General features: G+C 41.9%; 2 protein-coding genes across 16 annotated transcripts in view; both read right to left on the minus strand.

Moving 5' to 3' along the window:
• phf11 (PHD finger protein 11) overlaps window positions 1–15692 on the minus strand; it is a 28774-nt gene extending 13082 nt beyond the window's left edge. For all 3 annotated transcript variants that reach the window (XM_044018121.1, XM_044018120.1, XM_044018119.1), the window contains exons 1-2: window positions 15438–15692; window positions 6842–6946 (exon numbers count right to left, since the gene is read on the minus strand). In XM_044018121.1, the coding sequence (XP_043874056.1) occupies window positions 6842–6946; window positions 15438–15548 (216 nt within the window). In that variant the 5' untranslated portion in view covers window positions 15549–15692. The remainder of the gene's footprint in view (window positions 1–6841; window positions 6947–15437) is intronic.
• An 840-nt stretch (window positions 15693–16532) lies between these two features.
• mcf2lb (mcf.2 cell line derived transforming sequence-like b) overlaps window positions 16533–27061 on the minus strand; it is a 35882-nt gene continuing 25353 nt past the window's right edge. For 3 of the 13 annotated variants that reach the window (XM_044019095.1, XM_044019083.1, XM_044019096.1), the window contains exons 14-33: window positions 25970–26031; window positions 25802–25887; window positions 25562–25628; window positions 25340–25455; window positions 24427–24496; window positions 24228–24320; window positions 24043–24135; window positions 23818–23943; window positions 23155–23376; window positions 22974–23066; window positions 22431–22509; window positions 22268–22340; window positions 22036–22142; window positions 20971–21066; window positions 20504–20569; window positions 20312–20389; window positions 19888–19997; window positions 18009–18121; window positions 17801–17904; window positions 16533–17495 (exon numbers count right to left, since the gene is read on the minus strand). In XM_044019095.1, the coding sequence (XP_043875030.1) occupies window positions 17416–17495; window positions 17801–17904; window positions 18009–18121; window positions 19888–19997; window positions 20312–20389; window positions 20504–20569; window positions 20971–21066; window positions 22036–22142; window positions 22268–22340; window positions 22431–22509; window positions 22974–23066; window positions 23155–23376; window positions 23818–23943; window positions 24043–24135; window positions 24228–24320; window positions 24427–24496; window positions 25340–25455; window positions 25562–25628; window positions 25802–25887; window positions 25970–26031 (1934 nt within the window). In that variant the 3' untranslated portion in view covers window positions 16533–17415. The remainder of the gene's footprint in view (window positions 17496–17800; window positions 17905–18008; window positions 18122–19887; window positions 19998–20311; window positions 20390–20503; window positions 20570–20970; window positions 21067–22035; window positions 22143–22267; window positions 22341–22430; window positions 22510–22973; window positions 23067–23154; window positions 23377–23817; window positions 23944–24042; window positions 24136–24227; window positions 24321–24426; window positions 24497–25339; window positions 25456–25561; window positions 25629–25801; window positions 25888–25969; window positions 26032–27061) is intronic. The other 10 variants (XM_044019088.1, XM_044019085.1, XM_044019084.1 and 7 more) reach the window with 10 other exon arrangements.

Raw genomic sequence — 27061 nt, forward strand, 5'->3', positions numbered from 1 at the left:
AACCGGAGTCAAGACTCAGGAAGACAAAGACAAAGGAGTCTAAACCGGAGTCAAGACTCAGGAAGACAAAGACAAAGGAGTCTAAACTGGAGTCTAACAAGGAGGCTAACCAGGCTAAGTACCTGTCTGCAAGTGTTTTTCTACCTTTTCACATATGTGCCTTTTTTCCATTCCTGTTCATGTCTCTTCTCATAGATATTACAAACCTCACAATCACTCACAGCATCACTGTAACCTGTCCTCACTTATCTATCCCACCCACTCCACACACATCCAACACCTTGTTGCAGGGGGCCTGTGGAACTGCCAGTCAGCTACCCGCAAGGCTGAGTTCATCTCTGGCTTTGCTACTGAGCAATGTCTGGACTTCCTTGCTCTCATTGAGACTTGGATAACACCCTCCAACACAGCCACCCCTGCGGCTCTCTCCTCCGCCCACTCCTTCTCCCACACACCCAGATCCACTGGAAGAGGTGGCGGGACAGGTCTGCTTATCAACCCCAACTGGACTTTCACTCTTTACCCTCTGCCTCACTTCTCTTCACAGTCGTTTGAATTTCATGCTGTAACTATAACTCACCCAGTAAAACTCATCATTGTTGTCATCTACCGTCCACCAGGCCCATTGGGACACTTCTTGGAGGAACTAGATGTCCTCCTCTCAAACATCCCAGAAAATGGTCCACCACTTGTTCTTCTTGGTGACTTCAACATCCAGTCAGAGAAGTCATCCGATCTACTTCTTCTACTTTCATCTCTTTCTCTCTCACTTGCTCCTTCTCCACCAACTCACAGAGCTGGCAACCACCTTGACCTCATCTTCACCGGAAACTGCTCCACCTCCGACCTCAAGGTAACCCCACTTCATGTCTCTGATCATTTCTTCATTTCCTACTCTCTCCCACTCTGATGATCTCATCTCATCAGATATTGCACTTGTCCATCGTAACATTCGCTCTCTCTCTCCCTCCTCTCTCTCCTCAGCTGTTCTATCAGCACTTCCTTCAGCTGACTCCTTCTCCCTCATGCATCCCAACTCTGCCACAGACACCTTCCTCTCTACTCTGTCCTCTTACTTCCCGGCGGGTTCGTAAGTCCTCCCCAGCCCCGTGGTTGTCGGACTCAGTGCCTGCTGAGAGAGCCACCATGCGGGCAGCAGAAAGAAAATAGAGGAAATCAAAACACCCTGATGACCTGCTTTCCTATCACTCTCTTCTCTCCACCTTCACTGCCTCTATCTCTGCAGCCAAACAATCTTTCTATCAGACTAAAATTCAATCCTCTTTCTCTAACCCCAAAAAACTCTTCTCTATCTTCTCTAACCTCCTTGATCTCCCAACCCCCCCTCCTCCCTTCTACCAATTCACTTTGTCAACTACTTCACAAAAAATGTAGATGACATTCGCTCTTCTTTCTCAACCCCACCTCCTGATCTCACCACTCCACCAACCACACATTCAGCTCCTTCTCTATCCTCTTTCTCCCCTCTATCTCAGGATCAAGTTCTTTCCCTAATAACCTCTGCCCGCCCCACCTCCTGCCCCCTTGACCCTATCCCCTCTCACCTTCTTCAGTCAATTGCTTCTGATCTTCTTCCTTTCCTCACCCACCTCATTAATACATCTCTGTCATCTGGTTGCTTTCCGGACTCTCTTAAAGAGGCCAGAGTGACCCCCCTCCTAAAAAAACCCGTCTTGACCCGTCTGAAGTAATAACTACTCTAGCTACTGGGGTTCTGTCTTGGGCCCTCTCCTCTTCTCGCTATACACCAACTCTCTTGGTTCGGTTATTCGCTCTCATGGTTTTTCCTATCACAGCTACGCCGATGACACCCAACTCATTCTCTCTTTTCCCAGCTCCAACACACAGGTAGCAGAACGGATATCCGCTTGTCTGACTGACATCTCTCAGTGGATGTCTAACCATCACCTGAAACTCAATCTCGACAAGACTGAGTTTCTTTTTCTCCCAGGAAAGGGTTCTCCCACCACAGACCTAACCATCACCCTTGACAACTCTGTGGTAACTCCTTCTCATACCGCAAGGAACCTGGGTGTGACACTTGATGACCATCTCTCCCTCACTGCCAACATTGCTGCAACAGCTAGATCTTCCAGATACATGTTGCACAACATCCGAAGGATACAGCCTCTTCTAACCCAAAAGGCGGCACAGGTTCTGGTCCAGGCTCTTGTCATCTCACGCTTGGATTACTGCAACTCCCTCCTGGCTGGTCTCCCTGCATGTGCCATTCGACCTCTGCAACTCATCCAGAATGCAGCAGCTCGACTGGTCTTCAACTTACCAAAATTCTCCCACACTACACCGCTCCTCCGCTCCCTTCACTGGCTTCCTGTAGCTGCTCGCATCCGCTTCAAGACTCTAGTGCTTGCGTTCCATGCTACAAACGGATCCGGTCCAGCCTACATCCAGGACATGATCAAAACCTACACCCCAGCCCGCCCACTCCGCTCTGCATCGGCAAACCGGCTTGCTGCCCCCTCACTGAGAGGATCGCAGAGGCACTCGCAGAACTCGAGACTGTTCATTGTCCTCGCCCCAAATGGTGGAACGATCTCCCCATCGACATCCAGACAGCTGAAAGCCTCCACATCTTCCGCCGCCGACTAAAAACACATTTCTTCCGACTCTACCTCGACTAAGATGACAAAAAAAAACCAAAAAACTTGTACATCGCACTTATGACTAGCACGTCATAGTTTGATCTACTTTACGCTCTTACTTACTTCTAGCTCTTATTTGTACCTTATTTGTAAGTCGCTTTGGATAAAAGCGTCTGCTAAATGACATGTAATGTAATGTAATGTAATTGTAGGAGCCATTTCTTTGTGTAGCTGCTGCACTACCAATTTATGCCGACAGGTGGTGGGTGTGTTCTTTTTGATGTTATAAAGGTGGGAACTTTGTGTCACTGGGCAGGTGTTGCCGGACGGAAGAGCACACAGTTTTTCAACCGCTAAACGATATGCTTTTGGCACGGTGGTCTCCGTCACTTACTGTCATTTACTGCTGTTTATTGGACTTGATCTTGCGCCTAAAAATGTGAGAAATAAAAGGTCGCATATTAAGCAAAGCAAGCGTGTGGACTGGATTTCATTGGACGTACAAGAAAGCGTATCAAGCGCGTTAATAAGTTTAGCCTGTCCTGCAGCCCCTCAGTGGCTTTAAGCTGGGGCTTAGCCACTACAGTAATGTAATGTGTAAAAGGGCCAGACCCATAGGAACCCTCGGTGTGGACGTCTGATGTGAAGGTCCTGCCGAACTTTCAACATACGACAGACAAACCTGATTTCCTAACTAACACATCACGCATAAAGTAAATGTAAAAAGAGGGCAGATTTTTCTCTTATTGAATGTCATTCCCAGTCAAACACTGTTGTTGTTGATGCTGCTGCTGCCGGTGTGTTAGTGGTGACTTGCTGTAACGTTGATGAATGACTGTTAATGTCCTTTCTTATCCAGTTGTTGGTACTAGTTACTATGATGAATGTTACTGGAATAACATTTTAACCAGTCCATCACAGCGGAGCTGCGTACAGCTGTGCATCATTAACAATACTTCATTCAATACATTATTTACTGTTCAATATACTGTTGTATCTTCTACAATGGAGGTACATGTTCTGTACTTTTACAAACATTTTGTCGCGTGAACAGGCCATAGAGGCAAAGTATGTTCTTCTTGTGGAATCAATGTGCCTTACTCATCCCCTACCTCGAGGTGTCATGTCATATTGTACATTTAAAAACTGTGTGAATTCAGTTTTGCAGTGTAATAACTGTCTGTTCTTTTGAGTGCTATATTGTGCAATTTTTCTTTACAACTTATTTTTTACAAATAAATAATTTTTACAAAAAGCCAAAAAATAATTTATTTGCATATAATGGGTACAAATTATTACATGTACATGAAGGTGAAAAGCATGACATAAAAAGATAATTTGGTAATTAAAGATACATATTTACAAGTCAGTCAAGGTTTACATTCTAAGATGATGGCTTCAGAACAACACTTCGCACATTGACCACAGCATATAACAACAATCTTATCAAGTAAAGTCTTTTCCTCGCCTTCATATTTGACCACGACACCAGACGGGTCAAATGTATACTATATTGAAATTGCCTTTTTGTTATTAGTAGTATTTTTATTATTATTAGCGTTATTATTTTATTCATTTGTTTATTCATTTTCATCTATTTTAATCGTTCCAAATAAATCAATCAATCTTCTCGTCCTGGCTCTTAACCGGTTAAACCTGGATGTGCATCTGAGACACGGCTTGTACCGTTTCTCTGCCAAGGTGGAAAACGATAGAAGCCTATTCCTTTGTTCCTTTCGTTTGTGGCAGTCGTGAGCATGACTATGACAATTTACTATACAACAATAATTTTATGCACTGCTCCCGCCGAAGTTATATGTCTGTGCGAAGATGCCTTCTGTACCCAGGATACATTGCGTCATTACGTCACATTGACGAGCTCTATAAAGTTTACACCATGGATGTATTTTAAGAACTGGATAGAGCACCGCCCCCTCTGCCTTGATGACAATTGGTGGCCACTCGTGGTACTGCAACAAAAAATACTCATGCGGCCCAAATAGCAATTTTCCCATTGACCGCAATAGTAAAAGAGACGCCTGAAAAACTGTTCATACCTCGGGAAATGGACACAGGCATTTATAGATCTTTATATTCTATATATTCTATATTTTGAATTCATGGAGTTTCATGGAATTTATAAAACCTTCCTAAAGGCCATAAAAAACCCAGCAAAATCTTATTTTCCAGAGTGGCATCACAGATGCACGGTCATGTGGTGTCTCGGTGCTACTGTCAGATATGAAACTTTTATGAGAAATGTGAATAAATGAAGGCAATGTTTTGTTACATTTTTAAAAATATTATTGCAAAGCATGTTTTAGTTATTTATTTGTCACTAATTAGCATTTATTTTCAAACGTATTAATGAGCTGCTGTGTGGATTCATTGAGGAGAGGAGACTGACATGCTGCACTTTATCACTTTGTTCAGTCCCGGACATCGTGACACAGATGACGGTGTGGACTGTGGAGCTGTGACTGTATGATGCACTGAGACCTGCACTCACTTCACCACTGAGTTATCAAACTACTTTTAACACATTGTTATTGTTCCTCATAATTTGATCATGAGCCTGCATTTTGATTATTAGCATAATCACACACACATATCAGTGAATGGAAAATCAAACATAATTCCTGTAACAACACAAACTAATAGCAGATGAATCATTAAATTGATAATTTTAACCTGTAATTACGTCATTATACTTTTCAGCTTACTGTATTCACTATCATTGGTTTTGCCATTCATTTACAAATCCATAGTTTAAAGCCCAAAGCAAACGTGGTATCGGTATTCATGAAATTTGATAGTGCAAGTCAGTAGCGTACTCCCATCAGAGCAGGTCGAGGACGCAGACGGTTTGTTCACCTAGCCGAGAGGCATTATGGGAGAAACACTACTGCGCATGCTCTATGGGCCACACAACCCGGAAATAAACTCAGAAGTCAGAAACTTTTTTTGGTGAGCAACTCCATAGAAATGAACAGAGCCAAAGGGACGGTGCTCTATCCCGTTCTTATAATACAGGGCTCCAGAGTGCGACCATTGTGGTTGCACATGCGACCAAAACTTGCACCTAACAATTTTTCTAGGTCGCACTGGTGCATCTGACGCTGTCCAGATGAAAATGTAAATGTCTTTTGTTAGCACATCATCTCTCGTGTTCCTCTGTGACCAAACTCACCCATGCTAGGATCATATCGTGGTCTAAACCAATGAGAGACAACTTGGCGACTTTGTTGCTAAATCTGCCGACATTCCAACTCCCCCTAGCGACAAATCTAGCCACCTTGTCTGGTGTTTGGAGACTCTAATGTGAAAGTACGTATCACTCTGCAGATACTGTGCTCAACAAGCAGTGGGTGCTAACGGGATCCCCTTCCACTCCCAAAGCACTCACAGGTGGTCAGTCTCACAGTAGCCTCCGGTCAACAACATTTCGAATCGAAACTTTAAAAAACACAACGTGTCTATAAAACACATTATATGCAGTGACAAGTGTGTACAAAAAAATGGCACTTTCCCAGCTCCATTTTAGTGGCAGGCAGTAATACTCAGGTCCTCTGAGGGATCTGAAATGATCTTTGAGATATGAAATCACAAAGCACAAGCACCTTTATTTGGAAATGTTTTATTTGCTTAATGTTTTAGTTAAAAACGTTCAGCTTTAAACACCTTAATCTTGTTTAAAAATCATTCACATTATATGAATGTTATGGAGAGTGATAAAAAGGTGACCTTACGGCGTTAAAGGTGAAGCAATGAAAAATGTGGATGGTCCTAAATTTTGTGCCGGTGCACCTAAAAAAATCAGCATCTGGCCCTTAAAGGAGACATAATATACCCTATTTCCCCAAGTTAAAATAGTTCCCTGGTGTCCTAATGAACATGTCAGTGACATACTTTGGTCAAAATACCATAAGGATGAATCACCATAGCAGTTCAATAACCCTGCCAAAACACGGCAAACACACACCCACTTCTTCCAGGGGGTTTCTGATTTGTCCTCTTTACAGCGCTCACTGTTTTATCGCTATACTTACACTAAGGGGGACCACGAAAAAAGGCCTGAGTACTCTTTTTCCACACTTTGGCGACTGGTAGGGCCTCCAGAGTCCCAAATATAAGTATTGAAATGGTTAAAACGTTGATTTTGCATAAAATGACTGGATTAGAGCAGCTCAAAATGCTAGTAATATTATTTTTTTTACCAGTTTATTTCCTCGGTTGACTTCATCCCTCACATCCTCAACAGAGAAACCGAAAAGGTCGTCAAACTCTGGCGTAATCTTGCAATATAGACCAGAGGCATATAACTGTAAAACAGAAAACAATACAACAAGTTAGGAGAAATGTCTCATTCATTCATTTTTATTTTAATTTTATTTCTATTGTTTTAACTACCTCAACCTTGAGTTTGCAACAAACTAAACTGAACTGACTTTGTGGATATTTGTTTATTTAAAGTAAAAATGTGTCCCTCTCAACACAAAATATGAAAACAACTTTTGGCTGTTGGAGAAATGTTATTATTTGATATTCAATCAATGTTTGCAAAATAAATTGTAAGATGCAGATATAATATGCATTTTAGGCTGTAGTTGCTTACATTGTGAGGACTTCTCCACCATTGCCTCTATATCTCTTGGTATCCCGGGCCAGTAAAGGACTCTCCTTGCTTTGGCTTTTGTGAGCTGCCAAGGCCAGCCTTTCAAGTGTTTTAAACACACAGCTTGTAACACACTGTGTGTCGAGGTTGCACATTTCAGCTGCCTCAGTGTCTCCTCACTCAGGGCGTCCGTGGCCTCCAAAGTATACACAACTCTCTCATCACAGGGGTTCTCGTCAATATTTTCACCTTTCCCACCTGAGAGTGTATTGGCAATGTACAATTTCTTGCCAGGTGTGTACGTGATGGTTAGCTCCTAATAATTGTCAAAGTTGTTATTCCAAATTGGGATGTTATGAGGGCTAAAGTTATGTTTGTAAATCATTTTCCACAGTGAAAGGACTTGTTGGTGAGAAGCAGGGAGTTTGGTTAGTAATTTAGATAATACAAAATCACATTTCAGCAAGAATTTGTAAGTACACAGTCTGATACTTTCATTTCTGGATAATTTCAAAATAATAAAAAGGACTATTGGCAAAATTGGTGTCCATGACATGTTTTGAAATTGAGTGATATCAATCTGTAATCAATTATGATTACAATATTTTTTTTACAATAATATAATTTTAAACCAAGTCAACTGTTTGTATCCCTGTTTACATTTCTACATATATCAATTCATTTATTTTCGTTTTTGAACTCCTCAGTTATCCATTTTTTAAGTTCTTTCGAGAATCTAGGTGGCCATGACTACAGCAACTCATTAGGATTTAAATCAAAGTCTCCTCCAATCAGTATATAATTTGTAGGACATTTGGCTACAAAGTAAAATTTGGAAAAGTAAAACGTTCTTTAAAATTCAGTAAATATTTATATTCTTGTATATGAGGTTAATACAGGTTATTATATTTGCTCAATGAGGAAGATCCAAGTTTTGGATTGTTCATTAAATTTTTTGGGATGGAGCAGGATTTGGTTAATTAAAAAAAAAAAAAAAAAAAAAAAGATTCACATTGGTCTTGTGCTTTTTATTCCATTTAAATCTACAGCACGGGTACACTTAGATGCAGAGCCGGCCCTGGGCATAGGCAGTATAGGCAAATGCTAGGGGCGCCGTCATCCACAGGGGGTGGAAAAAAAAAAAATTATTATAAATACTACTTTATTTTTTTTTACCAGTGCCATTATTACTATTATTTCGAAACATTAAATAAGCCCACAGCAACATAAAGTCATAGAAAGGCTATTAAATAATGCAGAAGCCTTTTTTCTGGGTGCAATGAGCCTTTGTGCTGTGTGAGGGGGGCGGGGTCAAGAGTCCAGCTGCCTGAATCCGACAAGACTGTGACCCAGAGACGAAGAAAAAGATTAATGACACTGTATCGGAATTATGTCCACAAGACTGAAGCCACCCGGCACCCAAGGAAGGAAAGAAGAGGAAGAAAAACGTGAAAAAGATAGAGGTACAGTAATGTCAATGTCAGAATCAGAATCAGAATCAGAATCAGAAGAGCTTTATTGCCAAGTATGATTTGCACATACAAGGAATTTGTTCTGGTGACATAGGTGCATACAAGCATACAAAGTTTAAAAAAGAAAGTGAAACAGTAAGAAGTTAAGTGAAACAGTAAAACAGTAAAAGTTAAGTGAAACAGTAACGTATTGTATATATACACAGTATATAAATGTTTTTTGTTTTTTTGTTTTTTTTTTTAAAGATGAAAAAGAGCACTACAGAAGAGCAGTAAAGAGCAGTACAACTGGGCAGTAAGTGAGTAACAGTGAAATATTCACCAGGTGCAAAAGTTCACGGTAATGACGTTAATATAACGCATAAAGGATGTAAGATAATGTGACATGTAGAGGCAGAGGAGGAGTGTGAGGAGTCAGAGTGTCAGGGGGGCGCTCCGGGCCTTGTTGATAAGGCTCGTAGCAGACGGGAAAAAACTGTTCTTGTGGCGTGAGGTTCTGGTCCTGATGGACCGCAGCCTCCTGCCAGAGGGGAGTGACTCAAAGAGTTTCTGTCCAGGGTGGGAGGGATCAGCCATAATCTTTCCTGCACGCCTCAGGGTTCTGGAGGCGAACAGGTCCTGGAGAGATGGAAGATTGCAGCCAATCACCTTCTCTGCAGACCGAATGACACGCTGCAGTCTGCCCTTGTCCTTGGCCGTGGCAGCAGCGTACCAAATGGTGATGGAGGAGGTGAGGATGGACTCAATGATGGAGGAGTAGAAGTGCACCATCATTGTCTTTGGCAGGCTGAATTTCTTCAGCTGCCGCAGGAAGTACATCCTCTGCTGGGCTTTTTTGATGAGAGAGCTGATGTTCAGCTCCCACTTGAGGTCCTGGGTGATGATAGTTCCCAGGAAGCGAAAGGAATCCACAGTGTCAACTGTGGAGTCACAGAGGTTGATGGGTGCAGGTGAGGCTGGGTTCTTCCTGAAGTCCACGACCATCTCCACTGTCTTTAGAGCGTTGAGCTCTAGGTTGTTTCGGTTGCACCAAGTGACCAGCTGGTCAACCTCCCACCTGTAGGCGGACTCGTCACCATCAGAGATGAGTCCGATGAGAGTGGTGTCGTCCGCGAACTTCAGGAGCTTGACGGACTGGTGACTGGAGGTGCAGCTGTTTGTGTACAGGGAGAAGAGCAGAGGAGAAAGAACGCAGCCCTGGGGGGATCCGGTGCTGATGACCTGTGAGTCGGAGACATGTTTTCCCAGCTTCACATGCTGCTTCCTGTCAGACAGGAAGTCAGTGATCCACCTGCAGATGGAGTCAGGCACGCTCAGCTGGGAGAGCTTCTCCTGGAGCAGAGCCGGGATGATGGTGTTGAAGGCAGAGCTGAAATCCACAAACAGGATCCTGGCGTAGGTTCCTGCAGAGTCCAGGTGCTGGAGGATGTGGTGGAGGGCCAGATTGATTGCATCGTCTACAGACCTGTTGGCTCTGTAGGCAAACTGCAGTGGGTCCAGGAGTGGGTTGGTGATGGCTTTCAGGTGTGAAAGCACAAGACGCTCAAAGGACTTCATAACAACAGAGGTCAGGGCGACGGGTCTGTAGTCATTAAGTCCTGTGGTCCTTGGCTTTTTGGGAACAGGGATTATTGTTGAGGTCTTGAAGCAGGCTGGCACGTGACATGTCTCCAATGAGGTGTTGAAAATGTCTGTGAACACTGGAGACAGCTGATCAGCGCAGTGCTTCAAGCTGGATGGGGAGACAGAATCCGGACCAGCTGCTTTCCTGGGATTCTGTTTCCTGAAGAGTTTGTTGACGTCCCTCTCGTGGATGGAAAGAGTCAACACTGAGGTGGGTGGGGAGGTGGAGGGGGGGACATTTAAGGTGGGCATTGGTGGAGATGCCCAGGCCCCTGCTGAGGTGGGGGAGGTGGAGGTGAAACACTGGAGCTGGGGGTGTTGGGAGGTGTTGTGGGGGATGGTTGCAGGACTGTCCCTCTGTCTTTCAAAGCGGCAGTAGAACTCGTTCAGGTCGTTGGCTAGGCGTTGGTCGTTAAAGGAGTGGGGGGCTTTAGGCTTGTAGTTGGTGATCTGCCTAAGCCCTTTCCAGACAGACGCAGAGTCGTTGGCTGAGAATTGGTGTTGGAGCTTCTCAGAGTACAGTCGTTTAGCCTCTTTCACCGCCTTGCTAAACTTGTACTTTGCCTCTTTAAATCTGTCTTTGTCTCCACTCCTGAAGGCCTCTTCCTTATCCAACCTTAACCTTCTGAGCTTGGCTGTGAACCAGGGTTTGTCATTGTTGTAACTCACCCTAGTGCATGATGGAATACAGCAGTCCTCACAGAAGCTGATGTATGACGTCACAGCCTCTGTGTACTCATCCAGACTGTTGGTAGCAGTCCTGAATACATCCCAGTCAGTAGAGTCCAAACACGCCTGTAGATCCTCCACAGCCTCACTGGTCCACTTCTTTGATGTCCTCACTACAGGTTTGCAGAGCTTTAGTTTCTGCCTGTAAGCAGGAATCAGGTGGACCATGACGTGGTCAGAGAGTCCCAGTGCAGCACGGGGGACGGCGTGATAAGCATCCCTGACTGTGGTGTAACAGTGATCCAGAATGTTCTCCTCTCTGGTCGGGCATTTAATAAACTGTCTGTACTTGGGGAGTTCGCGAGTGAGGTTTCCTTTGTTAAAGTCACCTAGGACAATAACTAGAGAGTCCGGGTTGATCCGCTCCACACACAGTATCTGATCGGCGAGCATGCGCTGTGCGTCCTGCACGCTGGCGTGCGGTGGGATGTAAACACCGACCAGAATGAATGAAGCAAACTCACGGGGTGAATAAAAAGGCTTGCAGTTTATGATGAAAGATTCCAGGTTCCTCCACCTTTTGTTTTGCCGGAAAGTTCCGTGTCTCTGTCCGCTCTGTAGAGTTGGAAGCCTGCCAGCTGCAGCGCAGAGTCCGGTATTAATCCACACAGCCACGTCTCCGTGAAGCACAAAACAGCCGATGAGTAGAAGTCCCTGTTTTTCCCCAACAGCAGTTGTAATTCGTCCAGTTTATTGGCCAGTGAACGCACATTAGAAAGAAATATTCCCGGTAGCGGTGTGCGTAATCCGCGCTGGCGAAGACGCACGAGCGCACCGGCCCGTTTCCCTCTCCTCCGGCGTTTCACTGCGTGGACAAAGGTGAGCACACCTTTGACCATAATGTCCAAAATTTCCAGTGTTGGGAGAAGAAAAGTAGGAAATAAGTCCGCTGGTGCTGTTACCCTGATGTTCATGAGCTCTTCTCTGGTGAAAGAGCTCCGGGTAGAATCGCAAAGAACGGAGTTAAAACACAAAACAAGACAAAACAACGCGCACCAACACACCGAGGCAACCATCCGCGGCGCCATCTCAACAACATCTACTATGTGATGAAGTTCATGAAATTACTAGTTTAATGCATCGTAGTTACCGTTGTTGGAGCAGAGTGTTAGCTTGCTAGCTTACTTCAGACGATTGCGACATTGTTTAATAATCAATAAATAGCTGAGTCGACGCGTGTTAATGTTACTCCACCTTAAATTCATCAGGGACGTTTGGAAACTTAACGTTAGGCCTGTTCAGGTGTTATTTTACACGTGTCTTTCCTGCTTGTATGTCAGTTAAAATGCTTTTAGTTGTCCATCCCCTTTGTAATAGGGTGGTTGTAAGCCTTTGGTTTTATGTGTCACAGTTTATGTTTGTTAAAGTTTACATCAGTGTTAAAGTGTATTACTGTTAAGTGGGACACAATCGTGAAATGGAACCAAATTTATTGGATAATTTAAACTTTTTTAACAAATAAAAAACTGAAAAGTGGGGCGTGCAATATTATTCGGCCCCCTTGCGTTAATACTTTGTAGCGCCACCTTTTGCTGCAATTACAGCTGCAAGTCGCTTGGGATATGTCTCTATCAGTTTTGCACATGGAGAGCGTTTGTGAACAGCAGTCTTCAGCTCTTGCCACAGATTCTCGATTGGATTCAGGTCTGGACTTTGACTGGGCCATTCTAACACCTGGATACGTTTATTTGTGAACCATTCCATTGTCGATTTGGCTTTAGGTTTAGGATCATTGTCCTGTTGGAAGATAAATCTCCGTCCCAGTCTCAGGTCTTTTGCAGACTCCAACAGGTTTTCTTCCAGAATGGTCCTGTATTTGGCTCCATCCATCTTCCCATCAATTTTAACCATCTTCCCTGTCCCTGCTGAAGAAAAGCAGACCCAAACCATGATGCTGCCGCCACCATGTTTGACAGTGGGGATGGTGTGTTCAGGGTGATGAGCTGTGTTGCTTTTACACCAAACATATCGTTTTGCATTGTGGCCAAAAAGTTCATTTTTGGTTTCATCTGACCAGAGCACCTTCTTCCACATGTTTGGTGTGTCTCCCAGGTGGCTTGTGGCAAACATTAAAGACTTTTTATGGATTTCTTTGAGAAATGGCTTTCTTCTTGCCACTCTTCCATAAAGGCCAGATTTGTGCAGTGTACGACTGATTGTTGTCCTATGGACAGACTCTCCCACCTCAGCTGTAGATCTCTGCAGTTCATCCAGAGTGATCATGGGCCTCTTGGCTGCATCTCTGATCAGTCTTCTCCTTGTTCGAGATTACATTACATTACATTACATGTCATTTAGCAGACGCTTTTATCCAAAGCGACTTACAAAAGTGCATTTAAACATTTGGGTACGAATAAGAGCTAGAAGTAAGTAAGAGCTTCAAGTAGAACAAACTATGAAGTGCTAGTCATAAGTGCAATACAATTTTTTTTTTTTTGTCGTCTTAGTCGAGGTAGAGTCGGAAGAAATGTGTTTTTAGTCAGCGTCGGAAGATGTGGAGGCTTTCAGCTGTCCGGATGTCGATGGGGAGATCGTTCCACCATTTGGGAGCGAGGACAGTGAACAGTCTCGAGTTCTGCGAGTGCCTCTGTGATCCTCTCAGTGAGGGAGCAGCAAGCCGGTTTGTCGATGCAGAGCGGAGTGGGCGGGCTGGGGTGTAGGTTTTGATCATGTCCTGGATGTAGGCTGGACCGGATCCGTTTGTAGCATGGAACGCAAGCACTAGAGTCTTGAAGCGGATGCGAGCAGCTACAGGAAGCCAGTGAAGGGAGCGGAGGAGCGGTGTAGTGTGGGAGAATTTTGGTAAATTGAAGACCAGTCGAGCTGCCGCATTCTGGATGAGTTGCAGAGGTCGTATGGCGCATGCAGGAAGACCAGCCAGGAGGGAGTTGCAGTAATCCAAGCGTGAGATGACAAGAGCCTGGACCAGAACCTGTGCCGCCTTCTGGGTTAGGAGAGGCCGAATCCTTCGGATGTTGTGCAACATGTATCTGCAAGATCTAGCTGTTGCAGCAATGTTGGCAGTGAGATGAAAGTTTGGAGGGACGGCCGGGTCTTGGTAGATTTGCAGTGGTCTGATACTCCTTCCATTTCAATATGATTGCTTGCACAGTGCTCCTTGCAATGTTTAAAGCTTGGGAAATCTTTTTGTATCCAAATCCAGCTTTAAACTTCTCCACAACAGTATCTTGGACGTGCCTGGTGTGTTCCTTGGTCTTCATGATGCTCTCTGCGCTTTAAACAGAATCCTGAGACTATCACAGAGCAGGTGCATTTATACAGAGACCTGATTACACACAGGTGGATTCTATTTATCATCATCAGTCATTTAGGACAACATTGGATCATTCAGAGATCCTCACTGAACTTCTGGAGTGAGTTTGCTGCACTGAAAGTAAAGGGGCCTAATAATATTGCACGCCCCACTTTTCAGTTTTTTATTTGTTAAAAAAGTATAAATTATCCAATGAATTTCGTTCCACTTCACGATTGTGTCCCACTTGTTGTTGATTCTTGACAAAAAATTTCAATTTTATAACTTTATGTTTGAAGCCTCAAATGTGGCAAAAGGTTGAAAAGTTCAAGGGGGCCAGATACTTTCACAAGGCACTGTATATATTCATTTCACTGCACTTTACTGGTTTTTGCACTCTGGTTAGACTGAATTGCATTGCAATGACAACAAAGTTGAATGAATCTCATCACATTTTCATTATTAGTCTATATTAGTCTCATTTATAGCACACCAAACATCTGTTTTTTTATTAAAATGTAACATGCAGTCGTAACATATACTTCTCTTCTCTCTTTAGATGCACTTTTAAAATATTTCAGTACCACCCCCAGTGACACAGCATCAGGTGCTCCTGTCCCGTCTACCTCTGCACAGCCCAGTGATACAGCATGAGGTGCTCCTGTCCTTTTTAATTTTATCACTTGTTTCTTTCTTTAGTTTTTATTTGGTGTGATATTTTTTACTCAAAGAAATAAAATCTTGAAAACACACATGCAGTTTCTGTGTGATTGTATGAAAGTTGATTGTGAAATTGACTGCTGCGATGCAAGGGGGCACCAGCTAAAATCTTGCCTAGGGCACCAAATTACTCAGGGCCGGCACTGCTTAGATGTTTCAATGTGGCAGCTTTATCTTGTTCTGTGCCACAGCCTGGCCACCGCAATACTTTTTTTCTGGACCCGCCCCTGCAGGACATGAGCTGAAACATACGTACAGTACTACTCCTGCAGAGCGAGTTGCCATAACGGAAAATGATCACTGTTGAGACCAAAACTTAACATTGGATACATCAGTGTGTTTCTTTAAAGAATGCTTTGACCAACATTAGCTCACCCGCTTCTGGTAAACATCATACTTACCAAGCAGTTCTGATGAGCAGTCACCCCATCTTTAGTCGACAGTGGTCCGGTTACACTCGTCTCCTCGGACCGCTGACACATTACACACTTCACTTTACGACCGTCAGCCATTCGTACAAACTATTCGCTCTCCTTAAAATAGCGCGCTTGCTATTGTTAAAGCTGAGATAATTGTCACTCACTATACACACGCCGTCATGCCAGCTGCACAAGCGCGAAAGAAAAACTTCCTCGGTTTGTGTCTGAGCAAAGCAAAGCCGCTGTTTTTGAGAGTGGTTGCCAGGTTGCTATGAAAACATCCCCTATTGCAATCTTGAGCTTCTAATAGATATATTAAAACGTTTCCAGTCAGTGAAATCACATTAAAATGTTTGTAATTTGTCATCATAATTGTTTATGATGATCGTTTGCTTGAAACAGGTATGTTTTAAATCCAATGTTACTTTGATGCTTATGTATAAATCTGGGCATCAACCTTGAAGGTTTAGCTATGACACAAATCTGATACCATACTCAAACCTCTGACGTTTGGAAGGATCCAGCTTACCATATATAATGTTTGATTCCTTAAAATAATAAAAAGAAACACCAAGGCTGCACACTCAGTTACCCACCTATATAATTTTTGTTCATCTGCAGCAGAAAATTAATAAAGCAAGGCACCTTAATGTAGCAACATCAATTCATCTTGCTATTGTTTTCTGTAATCATAGGTGAAGAATAATACATTCAGTTTGATGATAATAATCACTGGTCAAGCAAAAATGTATGGTTTTATTTTATGGGTTGTAAATTCATGTAAGTTCATGTTTTAAAATAATTAGTATAATAATATTAGAATACTTGGTATTATCAATTTCCTTTAAATATCACCATCTCCATTTTGTGGTTGTTTTTTCTCATGTGTACGGTATGATTTTTAAATCAGCGCATGTTCAGGAATGAGGCTACGCCTGTGATCTGTAAACGGTGGATTGTTACAAACCTGGCAACACATTCCACTTTCACTTTCATTTCTTGACATCACACACGCTCACACACACTGTAGATACATACACACCCACATATGCAAAATAAGACACACAAAAATAATTATTGAATTATCACAAATTGTTTATATATATATATAAAAAAAATAAACAAGTCACAAGTAGTGACACCACCTTACTCAATGTACAATATAGCATCTCCAATAACAAACATTTCATAATGGACTGATATTAATAAACAATATCTACATTCAGAATATGGTCCCACCACAGGGAATAAGTTAGCGCTATACAATGATTTCTGATTATTCACAGGAACATATTTAATCTATAATGTACATAAAAACAAAACACAGTAATTCAGATCATGAAGCCCACACAGCATCACAGACCAGGAAAGAATAGAAGCCCACACACAGAAGTCCAGAGAGCTTGAGGCAAAAGAGATTTCCACTGTGAGTGACCACACAGGGAGAGAAAAAACATAAAGATGGAAAAAGAGAAAAGTAATCTCAAATCAAATGTTAAACACATGTAGGTGCTTTGTTTTTGACAAATAAATAAACATGTAGGGGGGAGCATCTCTCAAGGAACATTATTTCAAGTCAATGCTGAATGTACTTCTCCCTTCCTTTTTTAATACAGTTACAGTGGAAATGTAAACAAAGGGTCAACACAAATAGATGCATTAACTGAGATCAGTCCTGCTGGCCCATCCATACATCTATTACATTATAATCACACAGATCCCTCATAAAAACAAACAACGTGTGTGAATAGAGGACAATGATGACTTTATGCAACATATTCATCTCTTCTGTATCCTCCATGTGCAATGGTGCCAATGTCTTTAACATTTGGTGTGTGGGAGAAAAAATAGATTATTACAGGAAATCTGACAAGTACTGATGTTGGCATTACAGCACAAATAGCCACGTGATGCTAGCATTCAAGAGGGCAGTCCGGTGATGGAGGAAGTGCTGTGGAGTTCAGGGTTTGATGTCAGAGAAGCTCGTGTAGGTCTCACTGCAGCTGGACGATGTGCTGAGGTTTCCAGAGCCACTGCCTTCTGTTACAAACGCACAACGTCAAATAGAGATTAACGTACAGATGCAGTGTTAGAGTTAAGAGGGGCTCAAGACAAAATGCCCTTAAAATTGTACTTAATTTAAAATGTGCATGATAATGGATTTGTGTCCGTAACATAAATAGTTAACTTTTGCAAAATGGCCAGCTAAGCATTCATAGTATCAACAATTCTTGACTGTGGATATGAGTTAAAGATTGTAAAGTGATGGTTTTACATCAAATATTGGTCTGTCATGCCAGATAACATGTCTTCCAAATTTTATTTGTGATCCTTTGTTTGAATACCTGAACTGGTGAGAGACTGGCAAGACTTGGACTTCCCAATGAGTGCGATGAGATTAGCAGCAGCAATCCAGCCTTCCTTAGAGGTGCTCAGATTACGCACCAACCTGCATGACCACACACACACACACACACACGTTTCATTATAGTAAGAGCTGAAATAATTGTTCCCATTTATTTTTTTTATTTTTAACAGACTGTGTTTGCTCACCACTGTCCATCATCTCCTTCTCTGACCAGCTGAACCATGTGTCCGCTCCTCACTGACAGTTCTGGAGCGTTGCCTTCCTCATCGTCAGCCATCACTGTATACTTTCCAGCACACTGTTCATAGTGAAAGTGAGAAAAGAAACAAACGAAAAAAACGTCACAATAACATCCAAGATTCTTCTTTGCTATCAATGCAATCCTTGTTTTTTGTAAATCTGTAAAACCTATACTGTATAGATGTATTCTACCAGCCCCGGCGTCAGGGGGTCATTTAGGGGGGCAATATGCCTCCTTGCCCCCCCATTGGCTGTCAGAGGGGTAATGATTTTTTTTTTTCCTGCTGATTTTTTTGTTTTGTTGGGAGGAGTCATAATTTGTTTTGTGTGTCACGTTGTATTAATCCATATTCAGTTAAATATCAGTAATATCAGCATATCAGTAAAATTACAAATACAAAATAAATATTTATTTTGCATGCCGATTATTGCGCCAATCACAGCTGCAGCGGGCTCTCCCAAACACGAGGCCATGGTCACAGTGGTCCTCCACTGCAAGCCCGCACAGATCATTTTGAAGAAATTTCCCTCTAGGCTTTTCAAGGGTCAGAAACGCTCATTTGTTGCCCTGTGGTACAACCATAGAGACTGGCTAGAATACAGTGTTAAAGCTGACGCTGCATTTTGTTTTGCATGTCGAAAGTCTGGGACTGTAGATTCTGTGTTCACAAAAACTAGCTATTGTGACTGGAAACACGCAGCAGAGAGAGGATTGCGCAAGCATGAAGAGTGTAAAGAACACATGGAAAGTGTGGCAAAGTGGCGAGAGAGAGTGAAGAGGGCTGATTCAGGACAGGAGAATTCTACCCTTGTGAATGAAGGCCAGCTAGCCAGATATTGGTACTACATCGGTGCTATTATCGACATGTCACAGTTCCTGGCCATAAACCGATTGCCTCTCAGAGGGAGTGTGGAAGGATTTAATTCTCAAGGTGATGCAAGCTGTGGACTTTTTTTGTCATTGTTTGAGTTTGTATCTCCATGAGTAGAGAAGATATTTATTTAAAGAGGGTGTGATATTGTGATTGGTTGTACAACTGGTTTTCATGTGCATATGAAGGGAAATTTGTGCTTGTTCCGGTAATAATAGACCGTATAGATTAAGTACAGTATGTATGTTTATATGTGCAGATCTGTGGTAAAATCAACACTGCAACATCTTATATGTCCATATAAGGCGTTGTATATGTGTTTATAGGTCACAGGCTTTGAAAAATTTTTTTTTTCATCTTCCTATGTGTTGAGTCAAAGTTATAATTCATTTACATTTTTAGTAGTGATATAAAGTAGTCATAATTGTGCAGAAGTCACAAAATAGACCGTTTTTCTTTTCTTTTTGTTCAAGTGAACTTTCACAAATTCAATCCGATTTTAAACATATTGAGTACTTTTTGCTTAGCTGTGTTTATATAGTTTGTGAAAATGAAACAAAATGTTTAATCAGGTTGCTTTGGTTGTCCTGCAAAAAGGATATAAGACTCTCTGTATTGCACATTCTTAGTGTACTATAGTCTAATATTCTACTCATTATTTCCAATGATGTTTCCAGCAGCAGCAAAACAAAACATTCACAATAAACAGATGCTGTACCGTTTAAGGAGCAAATTGATTCTCTGTGGCCCTCAAGTGGCCAAAAAGAAAGTTGCAGCTATAACTAAACATTTTTTACATAGATATAGATAGATAGATAGATAGATAGATAGATGGATGGCTGGATAGACTCAAAAATGAGTCCTAATATTTTTGACTGTTTAATTGGGCTCATGCCGCCACAGTGATGATGGTGATGATGATGATGATGATGATGATCACACTGTGACTCACCAGCTTCTTGCCACTGTCATCCTCTGGGTCAGAGTTGAGTGGATCCTCAGCACTGGAGTAGCCATCATGCTCCTCAGAGGCATCCATTAACAAGGAAGCCTTGTTCCAGCCTGGAGAGAAGAGGGCCACATGTGAGTTAAGTTTACATTAGCTGTCGGAAATGTCATGTGAGAGAGACCAGCAGTGAGAGATCTACAGGAGGAAAACGGTTCAAACACAGAAGATAGAACAGCTGTAGTGTGATTCAATCAGTTCTACAGGTGAAACCAAAAACTGGGGAGAAGGGCATGCAGTTATTTATTTCACCGAGCCTGAGAGAAACATCAGATGGGCAAAGTGAAAACAGACCGTCTATAAAGACATTACAGTAGCAAAACAGTGCAGCAGACACACAGGCAGCATGGGCCTGCTCATGTCAGTGTACCTCTCCATTTTGTCTGTAATAGACTAGAAGTGCTAAGCCATCTGGCCCTGCTCAGGTGGAGATGGGGAGGACCTGCGTCTGAGGGACAGGGAGCAACGGAAACACAGCTACTGCAGATCAAACCTGGCCATGCTCAAGCTTCATGGATGACAAAGTAACCAGAAACAGTTGGTGCCGAACAGACTCACTCACCTTTAAAGCCGAATGGAGTAGGGTCACTCTGGCGCTTCGTCTTGTGGTCAGGGCTTGTGGGGGAACCTACCACGAAGCAGGTAGAATGGCAAGGATGGCAAGAAGGAAATGGTGGTCAAAATACTGACAACACTTGAATGACGGTGATAAAATGCAACACTACAATCTTGTGATGCATTTTAAAGGAAGGAACTGCATTTTATATGACAAATTACACTGGATTGAATAACTCTGGAGTCAAGATATGAGTGACACATGGACCTTTGTCATGGGTAAAGTAAAACTTCTTGTGTACTCTGATCATGTTTTCCCAATTTCAGTTACAAATATAAGTCACAAAATAAACCACATCCAGATTTTTAATGATCGTTGAGTAATAATTCAATACATTTCCTCTGTCTCCCCAGAGGAGGAATACACTGATGATATGACGTGTTGCATATGAAATGACGCTGGCCTTCAGTTACCTTTCTGAGCTTTCAGGTTACTGAAACCTTGTAAAGTAAAGCGCTTTTTAGCCACAGCTGCTCTGTCTGAGGTGGGGCTTGTCACAGTCTCATCTTCTGACCCAGGGGGAAAAACAGGAATACAGGGGAGACACAAAAGGAAGGAAGGAAGGTAGGAAGGTAGGAATTAAGGATTTTATTAAGGTCAAAATAAATGGACACATTCAATAAAGAGAAGAGAAGACTGAAAATATAGGGGAAACAAATGGGTGCAGCAAGGGCTGGGTATTTAATTTTAGTACTTGACTGGGTATCAATCAGATTCCGGTACATAAATAGTTTATCTCATCAGTGTCATTAAGCCAATAAGCATGCAGCATGATGTTTGTCCCAGATCTAACAATGCATATGATTAGATGTGTTAAGATGTGCCAGAAGTTATGAACAGAGACATAGTTTTAAAAGAATCTGTGTGACTGTGACTGTGCTGTGGTTTGAGGGCCCGGTACCTTCTTAATGAATGAAGGCATGATGAGCTAAACTAAGGCTGCAACTAACAATCATTTTCATATTCGATTAATCTGTCGATTAGTTTCTCAATCATTTGTTTGGTCCATAAAATGCTGAAAAATGTCAATGTCAAAAATGTTTCCCAAACCTACAAATGATGTTTTGCTCACAAACCAAAATGATTCAGTTTAAATGATTTCTTTTGTTATATGGGACAAAGAAACCAGAAAATATTCACATTTAAGCGGCTGAAAAATCAGCTTGTTTTAATGACAAAAAACCCCCACACTGATTAGTCGATTATCAAAATAGTTGACGATTCATTTAGTTATCAATTTATTATCAATTAATCATAGAAGCCCTAATAAAGTGTACAAAAGTGTTTCTCCATATTGAATTCAAGGAGACAGGCTTGCAAAAACTAACATAACAACAGTTTTAATAGTTTTAATCCTCCTGGAATCAGTATCGAAACCCATATCTCAATATTGATTCCAGCCCTGGGTGCTTTGCAAAATGTGATCATGACAAACACTAGAGTTGTATACATATAACGGATTTGCTCCGTTTGCTTACCTTTTCCTGGGGGCTTTGTTGAGGAGGAGGAGTTGATGTCAGGGCTGCAGGGCTCGACTTTCTTCTCCTCTCCCCTCTTGAAGCTCCTCTGACCAGTCTTGAAAGGACTGTGGGTGAACAAAAGTGAAATATAACAGTCAATGGAAGGATTGATTAAACACAAATGGAAGTGTGTGCTAAACCGCGTGGAGAGAATAATAAAGAGTAAGTCAGGTTGTAAACATAGACTCACCTGAGATTCACTGTTCCACTGGATGTGGAATGGGATGGGAAAACCTGGTCTGGCGCCCTCTGCTGGCTGGCTTCTGAAACACGGATGGATTAGTGCTTCAGTTTGTGGATAAATATTGATATTACTATGACTTGAATTGAAGTTAGGTGTACTATTACTGTACCTCTGCAAGCTTCCAGCTGAGTTGTCAGAACCTTCCTGATCTCCTTTACCCATGTGGTTTTGATTTCAGTTGTTGCTGCCTGAAAGAGAACAGGTAGATTATCTGTATTTAGATGGATTTTCTTGTCTTTTGGCCAACATGTTTACAGTACAGTGGATTGGGCATTTGTTTGTCACCTTCATCTACCTCAGTTTAAAATACTCCAGGACAAAGATGAGGGATTGTTTCAAAAGTGTATTTGTTATAATACAAACAACCTCAGATTCAGTGCTGCTCACTGATGTGTTTTGGATAGCAACAATACAGGACAGCGGAATGATTTTTTTGTTGCTATTTCGACATAAATAAATTATGGGGACTTTCACTGTTGACAGTAATTTTATTTGTCATGTGCACAGAGCATGCAGGGAAATGAGGAGGCTTGAGACTTGAGTAAAGTTCAATACATAATTACATAAAATCATGTAAATAAAACTGAATTTTTTAAAACAGGAGCATTATGTTAAGAAGCCAGATGTCCAGGGTAAAGATGTGTCAATGTACCTGAACAATATAAACCTCTTCTCTTGAGTTGCACCACACTTCAAACTTCTTGTTGTCACCCTTTGCATTCTCAGTAATGCCCACAGCACTCATCTGTCAAAAAAAGAAAATCAACATTTGAATGAAATAACAGTGAAGGACACAGACAAGTGACAACACTGCTGCTGCTGCTGCTCCTTACATTCAGAGACTGTTTGAAGCTGTAGGAGGGAGCTTTCTCGTAGCCTTCCCCATTCTCCTCCCTCCTTTTGCAGAAGAGCAGGGCTTTCTCATGCAGGAAGAGGTGTCTCTGCATGGGCTTGAAACGGGCCAGATCCTTGACCTTGGCATGACCTTTCTTGTGCTCTGTCCACACGCTGAATGAACCTTGCATCAGGAGCTTTCCCAGCTCACCCATATTACCCTAAGACAGATGAAAAGATTTAATAATGGACCACATACAGTACAGTACAGTGCTATAGCTGATGTCATTGCTACATATATTCATCCATCAATTATTTTATATCAAATAATCATACTATTAAACAGGATTAATATATATATATATATATATATATATATATATATATATATATATATATATATATATATATATATATACATATGAATATATGTGCTATGTGTGGTTGATATTCTGTGTGGTTCTGTCCATTCTATTCTAACAGTATTCTTTCCATTTTGTATCTTGTTGCTTTGTTGATCATTGTTGTATGTTGTATAACGACCATGTGAGTAATCTATTCTGATTGAGACACCACAGCAGGACATCACACTGCCAGGTACAGTATATACATCAAGCCTCAGCTTTGTAACTGATTAGCTAGGGTCCTGTTTAACACCGTACCTCATATCCTGTAATGGCGATGAGGTGCATGGAATCATTGACAGCCTTGAGGATGCCTAAAATGGAGGTCAGTGCCTCCTGCAGGTCATTTGCCCCCTCACAGCCCTTACTGTACTTCAGCATTTCCTGTAGTTCGCAGTAAATAAAGAAACAGCTCTATAGTAAAGACTAAAAAACACAGTTTAATAATCTAGTTGACATTGTTGCTAACAGACAGTGTCATACCTTCAGTAGCAGCTGATATTTGGTGATCCTCTGCACAGGTTTCAGTAGATAAGAATCTAAACCCAGTTTATGCTCCAACTTCTTCTGACACTCCTGATGCAACCACATGGAAAAAAGATTATATGACATAAAAACACAGAACTTAAAACTTTGTTGAAAATCACAAGGTCTAACAAAGTGGTCACCTGGAAGAAGGCACAGTCTGAGCACTGTCTCCACAGACTTTCAGAGCGAGGCTTGTTGTGACAGTACTTCTCATAGATCTGCAAATCTGTCATCTGAGGGAGAAAAGAAGGCAGGGGAGAACATTTCAGTGTAAGAAACCTCCTAAGCACAGCTGGATTCACACCTGTTGATGAGCTGAAAATGTGATATTTCACTCACTCTCTCCAGAAAACACCTTCCAACCAGTTCTGGGAAGTCTGTGTACTGCTCCAGCTCCCTCAGAAAAGTCCTGGAAACAACACGATCATGATAAGAAAACAAAACAATTGCACATGGTGGTTAAATGTGTTCAGATGTGTTTTGACAGACAATGGCAAACTGTTTCATAGTGTGCTGCCTTTGAATGGCAGAGCACTTTGCAGATGAACTGCTTCCATACTCATAAAAGCACCCAGCGGCATTATCAGAGTCAGTTCTATTCAGTTTATAGAGTTCAGTTATTGCTTGATCTTGGTGGATTTAAAGCACACAGACTCTGGCGGGTTGAGACTGGCACTGCCACCATTTTGCAGGATGTGTTTGTGCCATGTGGTTACACCAGAGAGTCATGTGACATCTGGAGCTCTATAGAAGACATGGCTGAGGTAAACATTTAAAGTGGAAGCATGCATTATTTTTACCCTAATTTAACAGCTTCTGGGTTATTGTCAAATGCTTAGCTAGCTAACATGTGTTAGTGGAAAACCAGCCTTGCAAGATCAGGGCCAGAGTCCTCAGAATCCAGAGGTGTTACAAAGTCTTGGGTCTGACGAGAAACACAAATTGCTTACTCACAACCCCTACTGGCTATGAGATCAATTATTTTTTATAATTGTCTTTTATCTAATGGTGAGAATTGAGAATTTCACAGCTTGGGTTTCCGTTAAAAACAAATGCACATGGCTAGGTGAGGGGAAGGGGAGGTGGAGCATCAGCAGTGATATAACAGTGAGGTAGACAATGGAGGGATGGATGGATGTTTACAGTGGTGATGTTAAAAATATGTACTCCGAAACTGTAGGGGGAGCGCTGTAGAGAAAAAGGCACTTTAATGTCTATTGTCGTCTATGACAGCTAGATGGCGATCATTCACCTCTTGTGGAAGTGGTAAATTTCAGGCATGTTGCCAAACAGAACCTCCTTCTTGTTTTGTAAAGCAGTTGGGATGAGGTGAGACATCGCTGGATTATCCATCTCAGAGGCATAGCCCTGTAACACACATACAATCATAATATCAAACTACAGGCACAAGGCAGATGGTGATGATGATGACGGTGAAGATGATGACGAAACCTCCTGTAGGTTGATTACACACCTGCATCACACAGAGTAGCTCCTCAACGTAAGCTCTCTCAGTTTCCAGCAACTCATTCATAACGTGCCTGCAGACAGAAGGAGGATGGGAGAGAGGAAGGCAAAAAGAGAGAGATCGAATAAAGCATTTGGTGCAGTCAGAGACAGTAAATGTACAGCACTATAGGTAATGACAACTGTGTCCACACAGTCCATCTGTGTAATTTGATGAAGATGAATGAGAGACGGCTGATCCCCTCACCTCCTGAGCACTGCCAAGTTCTCCTCCTCCTCAGACAGAGAGGCATGTCTGCTGATACTGTGTCCATTCTGCAGTTGGCCATTTCCCTGGGAATCACCATGATAAGTGACAGACAGTATAAACATTCAAGAACAAGCGTGCAGACAAAAACAAAAACACAACACTCACTTTCTCACAGTTGTTCCCACAGTCTGTCTCTGAGCAGTTGTTCTCCTGCTTTTCTCTGTGAGCTGTGGATGAGTAGTGAACAGTGTTTTTGGGTTATTATTATTTGACTATACAGTATCGTCTGAAGCGCCACTCACTCAGAAGTGTCAGAGCCGTCACATGATCAAGTTGAGTCACTTTATTTCTACCTGTAAATTGTTTTGCAGTGTTTATTTTTCATTTTTTAATTTTAGATACTTTATTAATCCCACTAGGGAAATTATTCCCTGCATTTTGACCCATCCTAGAATTAGGAGCAGTGGGCTGCCACACTGAGAGCGCCCGGGGAGTAATGGGGGTCGGATACCTTGCTCAGGGGTACCCCAGCCCTTTCGACCTGGTGGGGACTTGAACCGGCGACCCTCCGGTTACAAGCCAAGTTCCCTTTTCCACCCTTTTTTTTTTTTTTTTAAACCTTTAAGACAGTGGCATCCTCTGACCAACTATCTTTCCAGCAACACAGACATTAAAAGCCATAATAAAATATGAAAAAAAAAAGATTATAAAACTGATTAAAAAGAGTGACATAAAAGTGCACCAGGTGCCTCCATTCATCAGTACTTAAAATACATAATAAATAAATAAAATTAACCACTGGACCAAGACTAAGATAATACATAACGCAAAGGTAAAACCATAAAAACTAAATAAATTGTTTAAAATAACTTTTACTTCAGCTGTGCAATGGCTACTGGAACAATATCAATTTGTTTTACGTCACTTCTCTTCGTCCAGAGGGGAGAAGTTCAAATTCACTAATTAGAGGTTAGTCTTTTCCAAATTTTTTAAATGATGACCCTCTTTTTAAAGATGGCATTGCAATCCAATTCACAATATAAACAGTGACAAGAGCAAAGAAAAAAACAACAACCTCTATGCACGTTATTTAATAGATGTTGCTATGATGACTACAAAAAAAAATCAACAAAAACATGAGCACAGCCAATAAAACAGCAGTAACGCAAGGTAAACATCTGTAAATCCAGAATTATTTTGAAGCAACTGACTCCACCTGTCATAATTCTTCTGGCGGGGAGTTACAGTCTTACTTCA

Source organism: Solea senegalensis, linkage group LG2 (genome assembly GCF_019176455.1).
Source record: "Solea senegalensis isolate Sse05_10M linkage group LG2, IFAPA_SoseM_1, whole genome shotgun sequence".
NCBI lineage: Eukaryota > Metazoa > Chordata > Actinopteri > Pleuronectiformes > Soleidae > Solea > Solea senegalensis.